At 27.4% G+C, this 22074-nt stretch overlaps 1 protein-coding gene across 1 annotated transcript; it reads left to right on the top strand.

Moving 5' to 3' along the window:
• The first annotated feature begins 4631 nt into the window (after window positions 1–4631).
• Window positions 4632–8894, top strand: LOC129300881 (protein ECERIFERUM 2). The gene is made up of 2 exons (XM_054939482.1): window positions 4632–5108; window positions 7883–8894. The coding sequence occupies exons 1-2, from the start codon at window positions 4677–4679 to the stop codon at window positions 8753–8755; spliced, it is 1305 nt and encodes a 434-aa protein (XP_054795457.1). The 5' UTR covers window positions 4632–4676; the 3' UTR covers window positions 8756–8894.
• Window positions 8895–22074: the final 13180 nt, after the last annotated feature.

Below are 22074 nucleotides of genomic sequence, written 5' to 3'. Positions count from 1 at the left end.
ATGATAACCTTCTGGGGCCAAGGAGGGTGCTGTCGTATATTGGGTCACGGGCAGGAAGCAGAATTATTTGAGTGTGACCAACACAAGCATGCACAGGCGCAGTGTTCAGGTGGTAGTGTTACAAGATGGGATGGTGCGATTGTAATAGGAAGGAAAAGAGGGAGGGGAGTGGGAGTGACTTGATTGGGATTAGTAGTGTGCACTTAACAAGGTATGGAAACCAAAACAAATTAAAGTATAAGAGGGGAGGGTAAGTATGAAGGGGATGGATCCCATAATGAAGTTGACTATGGTGGCGTATTCGCGCAAGGGCGATCCCTCTGGAACCATGCATGTGTGAGCCATATCATTAAATTTGAAATGTACGAGGCCAGAGCTATGACAACCCAACAATTATGAGCGCGCATATAATAATGATGATGATGATGATGATGATGATGATATGAAAAGAGAATTGAGGGGAAAGGGATGATGGGGGTGGTGGGGAATATGAGAATAGATGAGAGTCGGTGTAGTACAGTGTATGGGGTGAATTGAAGAGAGGCAACTCCCCGATTGAAGTTGATACCTACTCCGAATGGTACTCTACTGATAACGTAATTAATATTCATGCCATGGATGGAAGGTGCGGGGCAATTAGGTAAAATGTGAGGAGAGAATGCACGCGGGAGAGTGAGCGTGACTATTGATGAAGGTGGGAGAGGTGATGAGCAGGAGATGGCGAGTGCGGGAGTCGTGATGAGGTCAACACGCCACCCTTCCACAATCCCCTTGCGTTGCCTGACACACTTCTTTTCACCCTACTTTATCGTCTAATTAATTAATTTCTTAAGTGTTGTGTTTTCATAATTAATTACTATTTATTATCTTGTAACGCACTCGCACGCATCCATCCCCTATTCCCATTTCATATCCGCCTCGTAACCCTATCCCTGTTATCTTTTAAGTATTAATTAATTATATGCCCCAACTTATCATCGCAATTCCATCAATTAAACTAATCCCCTTTTAAATATATTGTTTCAATAATAGAAATTATATTTTATAAGTTATGATTTCTTATTTAACTCTTGTAATTTATAGAAAAAAAGTTATGATTTGATCTTATTATTTGCAGTAAGAGTAAAATAATTAAAAAAAAAGTTAGTGATAAAGAGGTCTCAAGGATTTCATTGATATTATAATATTTTGAGAAATTAAATTATCATTTATATAATTTAAAAAATTTTTATTACTCCCTCCATTTAAAAATATAAAGTATTTTTTGAAAAGTTGAGTATTTAAAAATATAAGACATTTTTAATATTTTAAAGTATAATTATTGTCTTTTTTTTAAATATCCTTATTGATAATAATTTTATATATATTGTAGGGTGTTTAATGGGGATAAACATAAAAAAATAGAGTTAATTTAAAAATAAATAATTATTTTATTGAGAGATAAAATTTAATTAAAAATATTTTATATTTTTTAAGAGAGGAGTATCATTTTTCCAAAATTCAAAGGAGAGTTCAAGATATGCAAATGGTAAATAATGGAAATGGATTGAAACATAATGAAAATTGAGCGATGACATGATCTGGACGGTGAGAGCACCAACAGCCTCAACGAAAACCAAACACCACGAGCCAACCAGCATCCTGTAATGCTTGCTGTGGCCTGTGGATTCGTCAATTGCCATCGGGAATTTGAAAACAAGCTAACAGTACCAGAATCTTTTAAAACAAACCTGTCAAAACCTATCATTTCCTTCAGTTGTTTTCCTTTCTTATGCCCCTGATAGATTAATCAATCTGCGTTTTTGTTTTTTTAATACTCCCTTCCTCCTGGTGGTATTATAAGCAAACTCGAGTAATGATTTTAATTTTTTAACATATTAGCAAATTTTGATTAATTTATATAATTTAAAAAATTAGTTAATTCTAACAATTATGTTTAATTTAAAAATTTTACAATAAAATGCTCTTATAATTAATTTTATTTTTTCTAGATTAATAATAAAACGACCACCCCCCCCCCTAAGTACCATTGTTCCTTTAATAAAAAGGCAATGTTGTATGGGGGAAAAATCCACCCCTCTAACGTTCCCCTCTTAGCTTAGGCAGTATATGCGGGGCTACACGACCTTGTAGAAGACCCGCGCCGTATGCCCGCTGTCCTTTTTAGGTGTTACGTTTAGACACCGGTAATAATTTTTGTTCCCATCTCAATATCATTCATCCATTACAATACAGAAAAAAGAATAATCTCAATCAGGCTTAGGGTGGTTGTGCCATTTGGTATCAAAAAGAAAAAAGAAAAAAGAAAAAATTCTGCTTCAATATTTATTAGCTTATCGAAGAAAAAATATTCGATGGTTAAACGCAACTCTTTCACCGATCACGTATTCGCTCACAAAGGTATATATCCTCATGTGTTCGTCCGTTGCAATTTAAGTATTCAACATAACCATATTTTCGGCGTCAACGTTAAAAGCTCATTAATATAGTTCAGATGCTTCGTCAATCATCTTCATCTTACATGCGGCTTATGAAGTTTGAAGTCTCTCTTCCTCGCTCTCCCTATCTTTCTTAATTCCCCCATATGATACACTTCTATTCATGGAAATTGTCTGCCAATGCTTTTCTTGGTACTAGTATCATTAGAGCTGTTCTGGACATAAATTTATCCTTCTTAAATAGTTGGCTCGAATGCTTTTATGTCTGGATAATTGCTTCGTTTTCACTGGCGACATTGAACACACATTTTTAAACGGCGCTAGCTGGCAGTAAAAATATATTGTGCGCGATATTTATCACATTATAGTACATTAGTTTATTAACCAAGTAAATAAAACAGTCATTTTATTTAGTCGAATCGCGGGGATTTCTTTCTTTCTTTCTTTTTTTTTTGGTGATTACGTGCATTTTAACTTCCTCGTGAAAATAGTTTGTCAATTTTCTCCGAGCCCATGGTCCGTATGACTTCCGCCTGTGGAGAAGAGAGTCGGTAGAGTACGTGGTTTCCTGAAAGTTCCAAGCCAAGGAGCAAACTAGTGGTCGTCCGGAAAGAAAGAAGCCACTAACTACTAACCGCTAACAACCATAATTAATTTAATTTCAAGAGATGCTTTTATTTTCTTGCATTAATTTCAAGACATGCTAATATCGCTCTTGAAAGAAACGTACATCAACAATTAAATACCTTGAATATTATTTCTTCCATATCAAATTATAAGACATTATTCAGCATCCTAAAATATAAGATATTTAAAAAAAATTTATTAATAATATTTTTACAATATTACAATCTTCTTATATATTTTTTCTCTTTAATATTTTTTATATATAGAGTATTAAATGAAAGATATTTTTAAAAATTTATATTTTTATCTTAAAAAATTAAAGTTACAAAGTGTATTTAATAAATTTTATTGATATGTCTAATTTTATTTAAAAATGTCTTGTAATTTGAGACAAAAGTAACACTGCATTACCAAGTAATTAAGTCTATGTATTCTATCTATTCTATAGCTAGTAGTGTTTGTTTGGATTGATGTTTGTAAAACTGAAGCTAGGTCTCCGCGCATTACAGCCTACCACTTGAACTTGAGGTCGGATTTACTTATGGATAGTTTCTTTAAATATATTTTTTTTACATTAATTGAAATTTTATGTATGAGCAACCATAATTTTTTTTTACTAAATCAACCTCGATTGATAAATATTCTTGGTAATTTTTACTTCTATTCACTTCTTCTCCCGTGTCATTAGCATCGCGGATTATCACCACCTTCGATGGTACGTACATATCAATATATAGAGAGAGCAAATCAAAATAAAATTATTGAAAAACTCATAGCATCGTCATCACGAAAATTTCACACCAGTACACACAAGTCTGTAATCTCAACCAGAATTGCAACATGAACATGCGGACAAAAAAGACAATAACATGATATGAATACAGATAAAATTCAATAACAATTGAGAACACAAAAAGTCACATGGCATGTGACTGAGCAATCGCATATTTATTATATATAAAACGTATATATATCATGTTTTCCCAATCAAGTCCTCTTTCTCTGGTATTATTTATAAGATACTTTTTAAAAAATCTATTTAATGTTATTTATTAGTAACAGTATGATTTTTTAAATAATATTTAAAAGGTATTTCTAAAATTATCTTTTATGAAAGGAAAACAAATAATATGATATTATTTTTTAGATTTATTTATATAAGGATATATTTAAGATTTTATATACTTTTATTTCTTTTATTTTTTACATTAATATTGATGAGGTTGTTATAAATAACTTATAAAGAGAATGGGGGAAAAGTATATTACTGGTGATGTGATAACTTAATTAGTTGCCTTGTGATTTTTTTTTTTTTAGGGATAAACTAGTTGCCTTGTGATTTTAATGTAACATTTTTTTTTTTGGCTGGCTCCTAAGTCCAGCGCATCATCGTCACAAGAAAAAGAGTACAGTTATTTTGTGGAAAATAAAATTAAGAGCTGGACCCCGTGTTGATGTAAAGAAAAACCAAACCTGAAAGTGAAGTGCAATCTCTATCTCTATCCTTTTTCCCTGCATCTATTCGCACTACGACCCCTGCGTTGGTTTATAAATAGCAAGAAGCCTCCCCTTCTCATTCATACACAGAAACAGTCTCGTCCTCTTTTCGCTATGGGTTCACTTGGCAACATCAAAAACATGCCTCTGAGGTCCAGGATCTCAACGGTGGTCCCGGCGACGCCTTGGAGCGATCAAAACAGTGCGTACGAACTCCAGAACATGGATTTACTCTTGAAACTTCACTACATCAGATCAGCTTATTTCTTCAGCAACGATGCCGTCCAAGGTTTCTCTAACTACGACTTGAAGAAGGCCATGTTTCATCTGCTTGACACGTACTCTCATGTCTCGGGCCGGATCAGGAGATCCGATTCCGGAAGGCCGTTCATCAAGTGCAACGACGCCGGCGTACGGGTCGCGGAGTCGTATTGTGACAAAACCCTCGCCGAATGGATCGCCGACGCCGGATACTCCATAGACGGCCTCGTTCAAGACCACGTCCTTGGCCCTGATCTTGGCTTCTCTCCTCTTGTTTTCATCCAGGTACTTTATACATCTTTTCTTGATTTTATATCTGGACAATATTATTTTTTTCATGCTTGAATATAAAACTATTCATTTATCAGTGCCCAGAATTTGCCATTGAATTTCGTGCTTGTTATTGTCCTTTGATTCATTTTTTGTTTGAAAGCAAATTCGGTGTATATGATGTGATGCCCATGTTGATTTGTGGTTTTGGGTTATTGATTTTTCGCTGCTTCCTTTAATTTGATTGATTAGTTATTTATGTGTGTTCAAGACTTCAAATCCCCTTTCTTTCTGTACTTGGGTAAAAATTAATGCCTCATTTGTTATCTTAAAAATGTTTTTAATAAAAATAAAAATAGATATAGAAATGAAAATAAAAGTAAAAGTGAGTTTTAAAAATATATTTAGTATGTACATGAAATTATAATATATTTTTTATTTAATATATGCATTTATATAATCAATATGTTGAAATACCCCTGTCAATTTTTTTAATTATAATATACTTTTTATTTAATATATGCATTTATATAATTAATTTATTAAAATACCCCTATCTAATTTTTTAATTATGATATACTTTTTTGTTTAATATGTGCATCTATATAATCAATTTATTAAAATACCCTTGCCAATTTTTTTAATTATGATATATTTTTATTTAATATATGCACTTATATAATTAATTTACTAAAATACCTCTATCTATTTTTTTAAATTATGATATACTTTTTTATTTAATATATGCATCTATATAATTAATTTACTAAAATACTACTGTCAATTTTTTTTAATTATGATATATTTTTTATTTAATATATGCATATTTACTAAAAAACTTTTGATTTACTTCAATGATTGATGAAGGGGCAAATCTGTCAAACAATTTTATAATTGAGGTTATTTTTGTCTAAAAAAATTTACTTTTATAGAACCCATCTCATTTTTATAGGTTTTATTATGAAATTTAATTCAATCTATTTTGATGGATTTCATTTTAATATGGAAATTCATTTCATGTATATCAAACAAAAAAAAATGTGAATTGTAATTTTATTTTTATTTTTATGTCTCCATTTCCAACATATTAAACAGAGCATAATATACAAGTTATTGGTAAAGAACTGATTTTACACACGGAAGAAAAAATTGAACTACGAGATGACTTACATCCTCAAAGTTAATTTATTGTTTGCTCATAGTATTTTATTAAACTTTTTAATATATATTTATATAATAATTAAGAACATGTAATATGAAAACTGCCATATAAAATACTTGTATTTAAAACTTATACTTGGAACGGTTTAAAAATTATGAGCTTTACAAATCTCAACCTAACAATTTATGCATTTTTTATCTGTATTGATGGGGAAAAACTGATTAAGATGCCATTGTCTATCTTATGAATAAATCGACGACAAAGGATTGACGGGGACATGTTTATAACATGCCGCACTTTGTTGGCAGAGTTCATGGTCACCAATAACCTTCTTTTTTTTTAATCAACAATACAACTTTTCATATGGCTTCTCAATAGTAATAGTAAATGATACTTCATTCCTTTAAAAATATAAAATATTTTTTGAGGAGTTAGATATTAAAAAACATAAGGTATTTTTAGTCTTTTAAAATATAATTATTACCTTTTTTTTCAAAAGTACCCCTATTGATAATGACTTTATATTTATTATAGTATGTTTAATATGAATAAATATAAAAAAATAAAATTAATTTGAAAGTAGGTAATTACTTTATTAAGGGCGAGATTCACTTAAAAATATCTTACATTTTTTAATAAAGGAAATAGAAAGAGTTTTTTCTTATGAATCATGGTAAAAAACGTACTCCATTTAATTTACTGAACAAAGTTTTAAAATTTTATTTGATTCTAAATTTAACATAAAATGTAGTAATTTATATTTTTTTTTAATGATATCCTTATTTAATTGCATCAAGTTATAATTCGTATATAATTTTATTGTGATCATTAACTTTAGAAAAAGAAAGAATTAAAAAAATAATTTTTTTTTATAAATTCAAGAATATTAACTTCCCTTCATTAAGAAAACTGAAATTACTTAATTTTTTCCTACTTCAAGCATTTCTCATCAATTAATTTTAATTTAAAATATAACTAACCTATTTTACCTTTTGTATTTATTAACATAAATATTTATATAAATATATTTCTCACTCATCATAAAGTGCATTAATAATTAAAATTAAGAATAAAAAATATATATTTTTATGAAACTAAAAAATTTATTAATATGTAAATTTTTTTACAAAAGCTATTTATATTTTGGAGTGGGATGGCATTACAAGAAAGAGTAATACCTTTTTACTTTTTGTGACAGTGTAATTAGCAAACTACCAAACTGGGACGAAAGGAAACTAATATTAAAAGCTGGATTTTAAATACCCAAAATGTCCTTCAGAAACACTAGGATTTAAGACGGTGGTCTTTAATTTGGAGTTTGGAACTACTGCCTGTCTCCTCTCCATACTTTTTAACTGACGCCCCATAATTATAAATTATAAATAGTCAATATAGCCGTTATTTGGTGCCGAGGAATTTCAAAGGTGAAATTGATGGAACAGGAATGCCCATACTCAGTGTATCCTATTAAGTATTTATACCTCGCGACGCAGAGCCAGATATGTATATTTGCATACGTTAATACTGGTGAATTATACGATGAAGTAAACTGCTTCATCATAATTTGGTATGTAAATAAAAAACTGAGTTAACGTTTTGGTACTACTTTTGTGATATATGTAATCAGTTTACAAGGTTTCAATGTGGAGGGTTGACCGTGGGCCTCAGCTGGCCTCACGTTCTCGGAGACGCTTTCTCTGCTCTCAACTTCATCGCCCTTTGGAGTAAGATAATGGCGGGTCACGTGCCTCCTAAGGCTCTTCAGGTGTCCACTCACACCAAACCGGAGCTTCCTCCTTCAGTCTCCGATAAGCCGATATCTGCGAAAAGGTCCGTCGATGTCGGGGAACGATGGCTAGTTGCAGATCACAGAAACGTGAAAAACCACTCTTTCCGCCTCACGTCGAAGCAACTTAACCATTTGGGAGCAACAATAACTACTACTGCTCCTGCTTCGTATTTTGAAATTCTCTCCGCTATAGTTTGGAAATCCCTTTGTCAGATAAGGGAGGATGCTTCTGGGATAAATACTGTGACGATCTGTACGAATGGATCTATGCGAAAAGAAGGTGATTTCCCGATCAATGGCTTGGTGTTCAGTAAAGTGGAGGCTGATTTTGCAGTGGAGAAATCGGACGTGTCAGAATTGGCGAAGCTGATTGGTGAGAAGAAGGCGGTGGAGAATAATATCTTGGAAAAGACGGTGGAAGAAGACGAAGGAAAAGGGGATTTCGTGGTTTATGGAGCAAGCTTAACATTTGTTGATTTGGAAGGAGCTGAGTTTTATGAGGTGAAACTGAATGGTCGAAAACCTATTCTGGCGAACTGTGCTTTTCAAGGAGTGGGTGATGAAGGTGTCGTCTTAGTTCTTCCGGCACCGGAGGGAGATGATAATGTTGAAGATGGAGGCGGCAACGGAAGAATCATCACCGTGGCTCTTCCTCCCAGTGAACTTGAACAACTCAAAACTAAGATGGAAACAGATTGGGGTATTGTTTAAGAATACCGTTGAAATACTGACAGTGATTTAAGAATATCATGAGTTATAATGTTTTATTTAATTATATTTTCACTAAGTTAGTGATAATGATCATTCGAGTTGTGCTTTGGGAATAATGAATCCATTACTCATTTAACGAGATTATCATGTAATGAATGTAATGTATTCATTGTCCCCTGTGATTAACCCATTGCTTCACTAATTTATTGAAACTAATAAAACTGAACAAGTATACGTAGCAATTTATAAGTTTGCTGGGATAAAAATATGATCACTTGGAAGGAAGATTCAGTTGAAAGAATGCTTCATTGCCATGTCCATCACGAAGACGCGCGCGTACAACGGGCTCCCAGTCGTGGCTTTGAAATTGTATGAACTATGAACTGGTTCCAGTATTTGGTTGCAAATCGTACGTGAGTTTAGGCTGGTTTGTAATACTTTGGTTTTGGACATTTCATAGTACTAGACGTTGGGGGCACATGCATGTTAGGCAGTTTGGTTTGTTTGTAGATTTATATAAAGAGTTGAAAAACGTGCGACTTAGCTCTTATAAGCCTAACTCTTAAGGGCTCAAGCGCTTAAACTCAATTTTTTTAAAATGTCTCATTTTTTAAACTCCGGCCATTATATAAAAGACTCAAGGTCAGACCCGTAAGCCCTTACTATTATTTTTTTTATTTTTTGAAAGTTTTTAAAAATTAAAATTTTTAATTATAATATTTCATATATTTTTTAAAAATAAAATTATAATGTTTAACAATTAAAAATAAATAATAGAAATTTTAATTTTAAAGTATAAACATATATTCTAAAGTTTAAATTCAGTTTAAAAATAAAAAAATATTTTGTCTTTTAAGAAAAAAAATTAAAGTGGGCCTAAAAGGGCCATCCAAGCTTAAGCCTGTTTTTTCAAGATTTATCAGGGCTAGGTTTGAAAGCCCAATTTTTTTAAAAAATATCATTTTTTAAGCCCAAACTCTTATAAAAATAAGTTTAAACGGGCGACCCTTCAGGCTTGACCTTTATTTCTGACTTTATTTATACAACCTGTCTTGCTTCTAATTGTGGTTGTTGAGTTATGATTCTTAAGCAATGCCCTATGCGAGAAATATTTAAGTAGATTGGGTGTGTTATATTATTTGTGATGTGTTCAATAAAAATATGACATTTTGATAATATTAAATATAAATTAATTGTGATATTAATGGTAATAGAGAGAGAGAAGGTAAGAAATTAAATGTACATTGATCTGTTATAAAAATAAAATTAATTAAAAATATCACACAAGATTTTATTTAGATTACTTGTATCATTTTAATTGGACAAATCACAAATGATGTGATGCATCCAGTCTACATAAATACTTCTCTGCTCCATGCAAGAAATTTTTAGGTAGATCGGATGTACCATGTCATTTGTAATATTTTCAATGAAAACATGACATTTAAATGATATTAAATATAAATTAATTTTAATATTAATGGTAGTAGAGAGAGAGAAGAGGCAAGAAATTACATTTATATTTTGTTATAAGAATAAAATCAACTAAAAAATATCACACAAGATTTTATTTAAATTATTTAGAGCATTTTAATTGGACAGACCACAAATGTTGTGATGCATTCGATCTATTTAAATATTTGTCTGATCTATACACTTTATCTAATTAAATCTTGTCCGCATGTAACTACTGCAATTTTTGTTTATAATAGAAGTTACCATGTGCACATATACATAAGAATAAATTTCTTAAGAGTTAAATTCGATTGGTTTGCCTTGATCTTAAATATAAGATATCATTAGTCTTTTTTATTTCCTGATTTTATATCTTTCCCCTTACCATCTCCATTAATTGTACATAACACCTGTTAATTTGACATATGTCCAAAACTAGTTAGCATTTTGTTGCTTATTAGACCACAACTATGAAATGGTAAGCTTGAGTTAAATTGGAAATCATGAAGATTGGCTTGTGAAAGCTGGCCATGATATGATCTCTTTATGAAATGATGATCAACAATCCTCCTTCTCATTACAAAAGACCTTCACGCCATATTGCGATTTGACCTGATTAGGGACGTGCCACTGCAATACCTAGGGATGTTCTGTTTTTCATCCGAAGCTCTATCTTCATGTATTCAAATAAAACCCATAAATGATGTTGCTTAAGTTATAGAATAATCATCATTTTTGCTTTTTAATTTTATCTAAAAAATTATTTGGTGCTCGAAATTCAATTGTGAATCCGTTCGCTCAATATTAATAATTTTCTCTCTCATCGCCCTATTGTTTTATTACCATCTTTTTCACCTTTACTATGCTTCACATTACATTTTTAAGTATTTTTTATTATAAAATATTTGAATTGAAGGTGCTTGCTAGCCCTTCAAATAAAAATTAAAGGGCAAAAATAACCATTAATTCAATAAAAAATATTAAAAATGGTAGGGCCCATTGACAACAAACAAATATTAGATGTTTTTAATGTTAAAAAATCTTTAAGTTAGAAGATATAATTGATTTATAGTTGAGTTTAAAGTACTTAATAACTTTTTGAATAAAATTGAGGGACAAAATAACCTTTGATCTAAGTTATATACACATAAATTATAAGGTTAAAAAAAAAGCAGCGAAAAAAATTAATAATGACAAATCAAAATATTTTAATGCATACAAACAGCTAGCCAGGTAAAATTGTTGATATGGTGTGTTATTTAATTAATTATTAAACATTATTAAAAATATGGAAAGCATATTCAATTTTTCTTTTGGCACATGCACTAGATATCTAGATTCCTTTGGCTTCGTTGATCTTGATCAAGTTGAACAACAAACATAGCAAACTATGCAAATAAATATTTAATTTAACTAGTAAAGTACCCGTGTAATGCATGGGCCATATATAATAGTTTTTTTTAATAAGTGACATATCTATCATTTGTGACAAATTTTTACAATAAAATATTTTATAGACACATTCTTCATATTGTTTTGTATGTAGTAAGGATGTTTAGCTATCATTAGTAATAGGTCTACTTGTTTATAATTTAAAAGTAAGTATTTTTTAGATATTTTAGCAATTTTATAAATGTATATACATATATATGTTGTAGGAATCTTATAAAAAATAGACATTATTTTATTTTTGGTTATGATAATAAAAATAATAATTTTTAATTTATTATTTTTAAATTTTATTATATCCTCCTTGATTTCTATTTTATAAAAATAATTTATTATCTAATTATTTTAAAATTTTATGATATCTTTGCATTTTTTCTATTTTTAAAACATTCTCTTCCATGTATTACATTATATTATTTTTAGAAGTTATTCAAAGTAGCTTCTAAAAATAATTAAAAATATTTTTTCAAATTTTAATTCTTTTAAAAATTTTAAATAAACATAGTAAAAACTAAAAAATAATTTTTTTCCAAAAAATAAGTAATTTTTCCTAAAATAAGCTAAAACAGAGAGGCTCATTATATTAATCATGCATAAGTGGAGTATAACAAAATGATAAAAATCTATATTATAAATAGATACAATGTGAAGTAAGTTAAGAAAAATTCTTTTTTTTTTGGTTGAATTATCAAAGACTTCACTATAAATGATGTTTGAAATTCTCGTGGTGGTAAGTGATTATATATCCTTATCAAGAATTAATATTTTTAAATATTTCATACTTTGAATGCAAGAGACAACACTATATAATTAGTTGTGAGTGAAAACATGACAAAGCTGCAGGTACAATTTAATATGACACAAGCTTTGACCCTAATTTTATTAATGGTCATAAAAAATGTAACATAATAAAAAACTACCTTCTCATGATAAATGACAACCTGAAATCAAACGAACATATAACAATATGCTATACATATTTCCATCCCTTCACTTGATCTAAATATTTCTCGGGCCACAAAAATATGCTTTTCAATTTGGGTAATTATTAGATCCATGACATTGCACAACTCCACAAAACTTATCAGTTCTTTATATTAAAATAATTAGAACAACCATTTTGAGCTTTATTTCATGATTCAAAAGGCTAGACATTGAAATTGAATATAGAAAATCTATAAAGTAAAGGTCTTCAAGTGAATTCATATTTACATCATCCTTCACAATACTATTAGAGCTTAAATATACAACTTTCTTGTCAGGGAAGATGAACAACACATATCTATTTACTTCTTCAACCATAATCAATGCATGTGAGAACTAATATAATTTTATCCCTAAAATATAAATAATTATTTGAAAAATCCAACAAGAAATTAATTGGGATCTCAATAAACACCCTCAAGCCCATTTAACTTTGGATGTGTTAATAGGTAATTGGGCTTAAATTGACCATCTCTAATGGACTCAAATGAAATGTCAGCCTGTTTAAGCCCATACATATGTATATATGTATGTATGTATATTTCATTAATATTTAATAAATAAAGAGAGAGAAGATTGGATTTAAAAAAAGAGTAGAAGTGTTGGAAAAATGAAAAATAACTCTAGCCTAAATGAAAATGAAAATTTTGATATTTTTACTACTAAAAAGCCAACTCATAATAAGTATAATTAAATATCGTTGATATTGAAGATGATAGTGACAAAGATGATAATGTTCATCATGATGTTGCTACTAGTGTTTAGATATTATTGTTTTATTGATATTTAGAAAAGACTTATTTGGTTTTGTTTTAAAAATTTGAACAATGATTTAATATTTTTAATTGGTTAATATATAATTAGTTATGGTTTGATTTGTTTTATTTTCAAATATCTATTTAAAAATTTAAAAACAATTAAAAGGGTCCAAAGCTTTCAAGGCCAGCATTGAGTCCACAAGTTCAATGGCCGAGCTTCATAGATGATATAGCTTGAGCCTGTCAATAGCCATTCCTAAAAGTCACATCATTAATTGAGATATTATAGTTAGCGAAATTCTGAAGAGTATTGATAAATGCTCCTACATTTGTTGCTAAGAACCTCATGTTTTTGGTTAAAAATGACAATTATCTCAAATATATTAGGAGTTAATAGTGGCAAAAATAATGTCCTCTTTAAAATCATCTAGAATAACATGAAGGATTTCCTAAAGTTTCCATCAAATATAGCTACTTCAGAAATATTCACAACTAATGAATTGCTTAACTTTAAAATATATCTTCTAAGAATCTATCAAGAATTTCAAAACAAGTGTATAAATTGTCAATCCATAGGCTTGAAATTTAACATGTTAGTCCATAGGCTAAATAACTATAAATTGGGAAGAATACTGTCAGTATTTTTTATGTTTTATTTCTTATATGTCTATGTGTTGGTGCATGTATATAAATATTATTTTTTTTAATTATTATATTATCAGTTAAACTAGTTAAATTATAATCATCATGATATGTTGGCCTTTCTAACTTGTCGTTCAATCTAGTTTTTAAAAGATTGGTGTAGATTTTAAAAAAAAATATATATACTAATTTTTTTAACTTTTTATCCTTTACATTTGAGAATTGTTATTTATTTAAAAATTATCTTAATTATTTAATATAACAATAAAAAATTGTTTATTTATTGAATAGCTTAAATTTATTTATATATATTTATTTGATATGACAATAACATTTTTTTAAGATGTTAAATTTCAATGATTCAAATACAGTCTAATGATAAGTACAAGAAGTGGAGTGTAAGGGAAGTTGAGAGAATCTTTTCTCACAATATTATAGTTGAGAATATGGGTGAACTCTTACTATACAAATTGACTTGTATGGTTTGAGAAAAATATGGGTTGAATTAGATTTAATTTATTTTTATATGAGTTGGCAAGTTCCCAACCTAACTCAACTCTCAAGAGTTGATGGGTTAAATAAATAACTCGCCAACTCATTTATTATTTTTTCAATTACTTTTTCATAAATTTTAAAAAATATATTTTAATGATGAGTTTTAATTTGATATTTCTTCATGATTCATTTTAGATTTATCAAAATGTTAATCTATAATGTGTCTACAGAATATATGAATTGATCCAGTTGATTAAGTCATGCCCACTATGGCTTATATCCACAAAATTTTCCTTTTTCATTTTTAGTTTTTTTAAAAAATAATATGAATTAAACGAACTAACTATAATTCATCAAGATTAACCTATATAGTTTACGAGTTATATGATCCAAGTAAAACAAAACTCATTTTTATATGGGTTATTTTTTCGCCAACCCGATTGACCGTTATAACAAGCTATTCCCAGTGTCACTATATTATACGTGATTCGTCCAACGTACTCACACCATCTGATTGCTCATTTTTTATTTTTGTCATCATAGATCAATGTGCAATCCTAGCATTTTCATGTCTGGCTTCTTCATCTAATAATATATTATTAGTATAAGGATACATATAGTTCATTTTTTATTTTAAATACAATGATTGATATTATTAAATTATCATACTCAAATTATAGTATTTCGAAAATTTCAAATACTTATGGAAGGCATGATTAATTTTGAAATTTTTTTTAAAGAAATGTAATTTTAATAATTTTTTACACCTTTAATTAACTGATATTTTTTGCACATTTAACTTATTTAATCATCAACCAAAACTTACTAATTAACTAAAATTATCAATTAAAAATTATTGAACTAATTAATACTATTATTTTATCGGCAAATATAAAGAACATTATTTAATAATTAGATTTGAATTAAAATTGTCAATCATATATAATGACCAGGTAATAAAATTGTCAATAATATAATCATTCCACCTAAAATATTTTTTAGGGATTTGAATGTTAAAAAATATAAAATATTTTTAATCTTTTGAGGTACAGTCATTATCTTTTTTTAAAAGTACCTTTATTGATAGTAATTTTATATTTATTATGGGTGTTTAATAGAGGTAAATATGAAAAGATAATATTAGTTTAAAAGTAGATAACTATTTTATTGGGGGGTAAAATTTAACTAAAAATACCTTATATTTTTTAATGAAGGGTGTATTTATTTACATATTTGATTTTTATCTCATTTAGATTAATATATTAAAAATTATCAATATCAAAAAACTAAATTCTATTTGAATTTAAATGCATATTTTAACATAATTCAAGTATAATTATTCGCTGATTCAACAACATACTAAATTTTATACAAGAATTTTTGTAAACCAATGTCAAGCACGATCATTATATTAACATGATTTTTTTTATCTCACTTAGATTAATCATATATTTAAAAATAAAGTATTAATTTTTATATCTTTTCAACTAAATTTAATTTTTTTATTCAAATTCAAATTGAATTTTAATTTATGTTATGTGCTCAAAAAATCAAATGAATTTTTAATAAATTAGATGTTTTCTTCAAAAATAGAAGATTAAATACGAGAAGTTGTATGTTGTTTAAAAACATTCTTTTAATTTATATCTTTAAAAATTAAAAATATCATCCTGTATCAACGTGGGAATTAACCACCATTCTTGATTTATTATGGATCATATAAATTGTAGGGAAGACACTTTGAAATACAAAATCATAAAAAAATCATCAAAGCTTATCCTGATTTTATTTTTATACGGGCATTATGATTAAATAAGATAAATTGATTACATAATCTAAAAATAACTAAATAATAGACACTTTTTATTATTGTTGGCAAATATAAAGTAATATCTATTTTCTCTTATAAAGTCTCCATAAAATACATTTCTTTTTAAATATGGCTCGTTTGCTTCAACTTATTTTATTAAAAAACCATTTTTTTAAAAAAAAATACTATTTTTTAAGTTTCTATGACGTTTGTTTTATATTTGGCCAAATGTTATGATGTCTATTTAAACTTTTAAAAATAATTAAAATTTTTATTTATTTTAGGACCCTTTTCTTTCAGATTTTTTTTTGAAAAATGTCTTATTTTTTTTCAAAAAATCTATGATATGAGCTTTTATTGTATTTGTTTAAACTTTTAAATAATATCTTTAAAATTTAAAACCTGATATTTCATAATGGCCGACTATGAGTTCACAGCAACATTTTCAAATAAATGAATTCATTTTATCGAAAAAAATAAATGAATTTAAATTCTAAAAATTTAAATTTAGTTGAAGATAGATAACAATGATATATTATATTTAAAAGATATACATATGATAGACATTCCTTTAGTTTATAAGTATAAATTATTAAAATACTAGTTCGAACTTAACCACAAACTAGGATCCCAATTTGACTCGGCTTCTAGAATACAAAATTACAAAAAAAAAAAAAAGTATTTCAAAACATCAATGTTGTATATGCATTGGAGGAAAAATTGAATTTAAACTGTCAATCTAATCTAATTGCCAGATTTTAAAATTTAAACTAATCTAACTTAAAATTTAAAATTTCAATTAATCCTTTTTATTTATACAAATTGAAATAATCTAACTTGAAATTTAAAACTCATGATTTCATTTTTCAAAATCATGATGATATATTTAAATATTTAAACACAGATTTCTTTTTCTAAATATTTAAACATGTAAATATTAATTTAAATTTGAAGGTCAATATATATGTATATACATACTCGATCATATGAATTTAAATTTACTGCATATCTTTAGGAAGGATGAAAACTCTAAATAAATAGATATAGATTTGACTTTAAATATGACTGGCTTTGAATTTCAAATATTAAAAAATAATTTTTATATATATTTAAAAGTTAATAATTCATCCTGCACCTAACTTCAAACTTGAATAATAGATTTTATATATATTAAAAAATAATAAACCATTCCGAACCTAACTTTAAACTTGATTTCAAAGCACAAAATTGTAGAAAAAACATCTTGAAATATAAAAATGTAGCAAATCTAAAAATGAACACATAATATTTTCTCATAATTTCTAATCCTACTTTTATATATATAATGACTGCATGTTTAGCCTTTAAACATGAGACATTTTACTAAGTTAATTAGTATAACTTTTAGTTGAATTGCATGCTCGTTAGTTTTTTTTTTTTAGAAAATGATAATAAAATCTTATCAAAATATATAAATGACAAACAAGTTTATCAAAATATCATAATTTATATGAAGTCTTTAAATACCATTATAAAATTAATGATTTTAGGTTAAATGACTAAATTATCTCTTATTTAAAATAAAAATAATAAGTTTGGCTCCATTTTTCCAATTAAAACTTTTATTTAAGTAATTTCAACTTTTGTTATATGAATTGTAAAAATTGAACGAAAAAACACAACTTTTTATGTGAAACTTCTTTTATGATTGATAAACAAGTTTTAAAAATAACTAATATCAATCATAACTTTTATTTAAGCAATTATAACTTTATATGTTTTGGTAGTATTTTATTGTCATTTCTCCCCCGTTTTTTTGGTCAAGTGTCTTCATTTTTCTTATTTTGTGCATTTTGTGCCTTAAAAACTAAGCAAAATTAATTTACCAAAAATATTTAAGAAAATTGATCCTCTATTCTGTTATAAAATCAACAACTAGAAAATAAAGGTATTGAGAGATGAAATAGAGACAAGAGAATGAAAAAATTTCTTATGAATTATTGTATTATTCAATCCAAATTACTTGCCTTACTTATAGGTATGGTTTTACACATCAAATGTTACACAAATGATAAAAGCAAATAAAGGGTAATCAACTCTCATGATGGTGGGAGTTTCATGGGAGGGCAATCAACTCTCATGATGATGGGAGTTTCATGGGAGAAGATAAAGATAAAGAGGTGATGAAGATGGACATTTACTATCCTTGTAATATTCATAACACTTTCCCTTAGATGTCCATTATATAAGAATGTGTTTCATTAAAAATTTCAACTAGGAAAAACCCTGTAGGAAAAAACCTTGTAGAAGAAAAGAGTATATCATTAATTGATGCACTATTTCAATGCTACCTCATTAAAAACTTTACTAGAAGAACCCAATGGGAAAAATGTTTCATTCTGCCTCCTTTAATATATCCTTAATTCAATTGGGTAATACAAGCAGTATTATCTTCATATATGATCGTTGGGATCATTTATTAGAAGACAAACCACAAGTAACTCATATGTAATGGATTAATGATTTTAACTACACACATTCTCGACTGATGGATTAATGATTTTAACCACGCACATTCTCAACTTGTTTCATGCATAGTTAGAATTTCTGTATGATTAGATTATGTGGTTGATATTGTCTATTTTATAGATCGCCATGAAATGGTTGTACCACCACATATGAACAAATAACCTATCTGTGATCTATCAACATGAGGATCAGACAAAAATCTAGCATCTGCATAACTAATAAGGTTAACTTTAGATACGTTGGAATAAAATAATCCCATATCCATAGCACCCTTAAGAAAACAAAAAATGTGCTTTACACCATTCCAATGCCTTCGTGTTGGTAAAGAACTGTATCTTCCTAATAAGTTAACAGTAAATGAGATATCAGGTCATATATGACTATCAAGATACATTAGTGCTCCAATTGCACTAAGATACGATATTTCTGGACTAAATAGTTTTTCATCACCTTTTTGAGGTCTAAAAGGATCTTTATCTACCTTTAATAATCTTATAACCATTGGGGTACATAACGGATGTGATCTATCCATATAAAATCATTTTAAGACCTTTTTTGTATAAGTTTCTTAATATAAAAAAATTTCATTATTTATATATTCCATTTGCAATCGAAGGCAAAATTTTATTCTTCTCAAATTTTTCATTTCAAATTCTTTCTTTAAGTAATTTATAGCTTTTGAAAGCTCTTCAGGAATTTCAATGATATTTATGTCATCAACATAAACAGTAATTATAGCAAACTCTTTTCCAGATCGTTTCATAAAAATACAAGGACAAATTGTATCATTTTTATAACATTTTTCACGATATTGCTGCTGCAGGAGACGTTGGATACATGAAATGTGGAGAATGTTTTTTCTAACATATTATCATTAATGACTTTCTTTCCACATAATTTCAATTGAGAACTGATTTTAAAAATTATAGAGTTATATTTACTTATAAATCTAAAATCTTGTAAATGCAAATGCATCCAATCATAATGAGCTTTTGAAAGAATTATAATTTTTTGATGGTCATATCTTTCTTTTAAATTGTTCCAAAGAACAAGGGGGTTTTTTATAGCTAAATACTTAGTTTTCAATCCTTCATGTAAATAGTAACGAAGAAAGATCATGGCCTTGGCCTTATTTTGATTGGATGCTTGATTGCTATCCTTGATTGTGTCTCCAAAACCATTGACATCTAGATGGATTTCTGCATCTATTATCCAAGATAGATAATTTTTTTTAGTAATATCAAGAGCCACAAACTCAAATTTCAAAAGATTCGACATATAGATACTATAATAAAAATATGATAAGAGTTAGATGGTATTCAAAATTAAACAAGATTAAAAGGATCAAATGGTTATAAAATAGATCAAATCATATATGAACATAAAAATTACCTTGGAATGAGAAGCCTTGTTACAAAACTTATAGATTACCAGAGCTCTCATGCTGATAACGTGTTATAAAATTAACAACTAAAAAATAAAGATATTGAGAGAAGAAATAGAGACAAAAGAATGAGAGAATTTCTTATATATTATTGTATTCTTCAATACAAATTATATGCCCTATTTATAGGTATGGTCTTACATATCAAAAGTTACATAAATAATAAAAGCACGATAATCAACACTCTCATGATGGTGAGAGTTTTATAAGAGAAGATGAAGATGAAGAAGTGATAAAGATAAACATCTACTATTCTTATAATATTCATAACACATTTCTTATAGTTTGCCTTTATTTTAAACCCGGACCATGTAGTTTAGACTTGTTCAAATAACGTAACTCCCCATAATATTAATTTGTTGCCGAGTCAAACGCTCTAATATAAAAAAACTGACTAGCTGATGGCTTGTTTGGTTCGCAAGAACTACGATAATATTCGCTTTGCCAGAAAAAAGAAGGACAATAGGCAAATAAAACGAAATGACAGGAATAAAATGTAGTATTGAAAATTTGAGGTTTGAAAGCGATAAAGACATTTTGGCCAAAAAAAAATTTAAAAAAAAGCGATAAAGACAATGGAGTGTAAAAATCTGCGAGAAGAATGGTAAAAAAATTTTAAAAAAATATTAATTTAAATTAGATCTTAAATATTAAATTTTAAAAATTTATAATTTAATTTCTCAATTTTATAATTATATTATAATGAATTTGTAACTTGTTTTTAAAATTTTAACATAACTAAAAAGTAAAAAAATATTTTTTTATTAAAATTTAAAATTTAAAATATAAATTCATCATAATAAAATTATAAAATTAAAATATTAAATTATAAATTTTTAAAATTTAATTTAAATTAATTAATTTTTTTAAAATTTCTTTATCAGTCTCGTGGAGGTTGACTCAAACGTTGTTACAACTGTACTTTGGCTGTCACAAAATTAACCGCCACAAGTGTTACTTTTCATCGGTGTCAAGCCATTTCAGCACCCGGGGCATTTTAATTTTAGTTTTTTTTAGAAAAAACACAGATATAATTTTATCAAAGTTTGTTTTTAATTTTTAGAATTTTGTTCAGTATTTTAAGGATTATCCATGTAATAAGTAACAACAGTAAACTATATTACTGCAGTGACTGAAATGAAAATTATAAGGATAAAATAATTCATTTTTTGACAGGAAATAATTAATTTTTAACTAATTAGTACTGTAGTGACTGAACTGAAAATTAAAAGATACTAAATTATAAGGATAAAATGATTCATTTTTTTGACCGGAAATAATTAATTTTTAACTAATTAGTAATTAGCAATTACTGTCTTTTTTTCAAAAAAGAAAATTATCCAGAGCAACATACACTATCAAACTAGGCTGCATGAATACTTATATGTGTATCGTATATGGTATGTTGATACTTTAATTTTTAAAAATGTAAGATACGATATATTTCTAATATACATATATATATTTATAAGAAATATTAAAAAATAATTTTAATTTAAAAAAATATTTAAATTATCATACATATATAGTCATTTATAAATTATAGTAATACCAAGTCAAATATAATTATTAATTGTATTTTTATTTTATCTATATCTAATTGCCTACCACTTGTTCCCTATTAATAGATATAGTATTAATATCTCCTCCTCCTGAATTATTATAATATTACATTTTCATGTTTTTATAATTAAAAAAATATAATATTTATTCTTTTATTACATGCAAAACTTATTTTTTGAGAAAAATTTAATTTTTAATTTCAAAAGTAAAT

Source organism: Prosopis cineraria, unplaced genomic scaffold, assembly GCF_029017545.1.
Source record: "Prosopis cineraria cultivar Desert tree isolate PC_DT_omini unplaced genomic scaffold, ASM2901754v1 PC2, whole genome shotgun sequence".
Classification (NCBI taxonomy): Eukaryota; Viridiplantae; Streptophyta; class Magnoliopsida; order Fabales; family Fabaceae; genus Prosopis; species Prosopis cineraria.
This window is presented reverse-complemented; position numbering and strand designations above follow the sequence as displayed.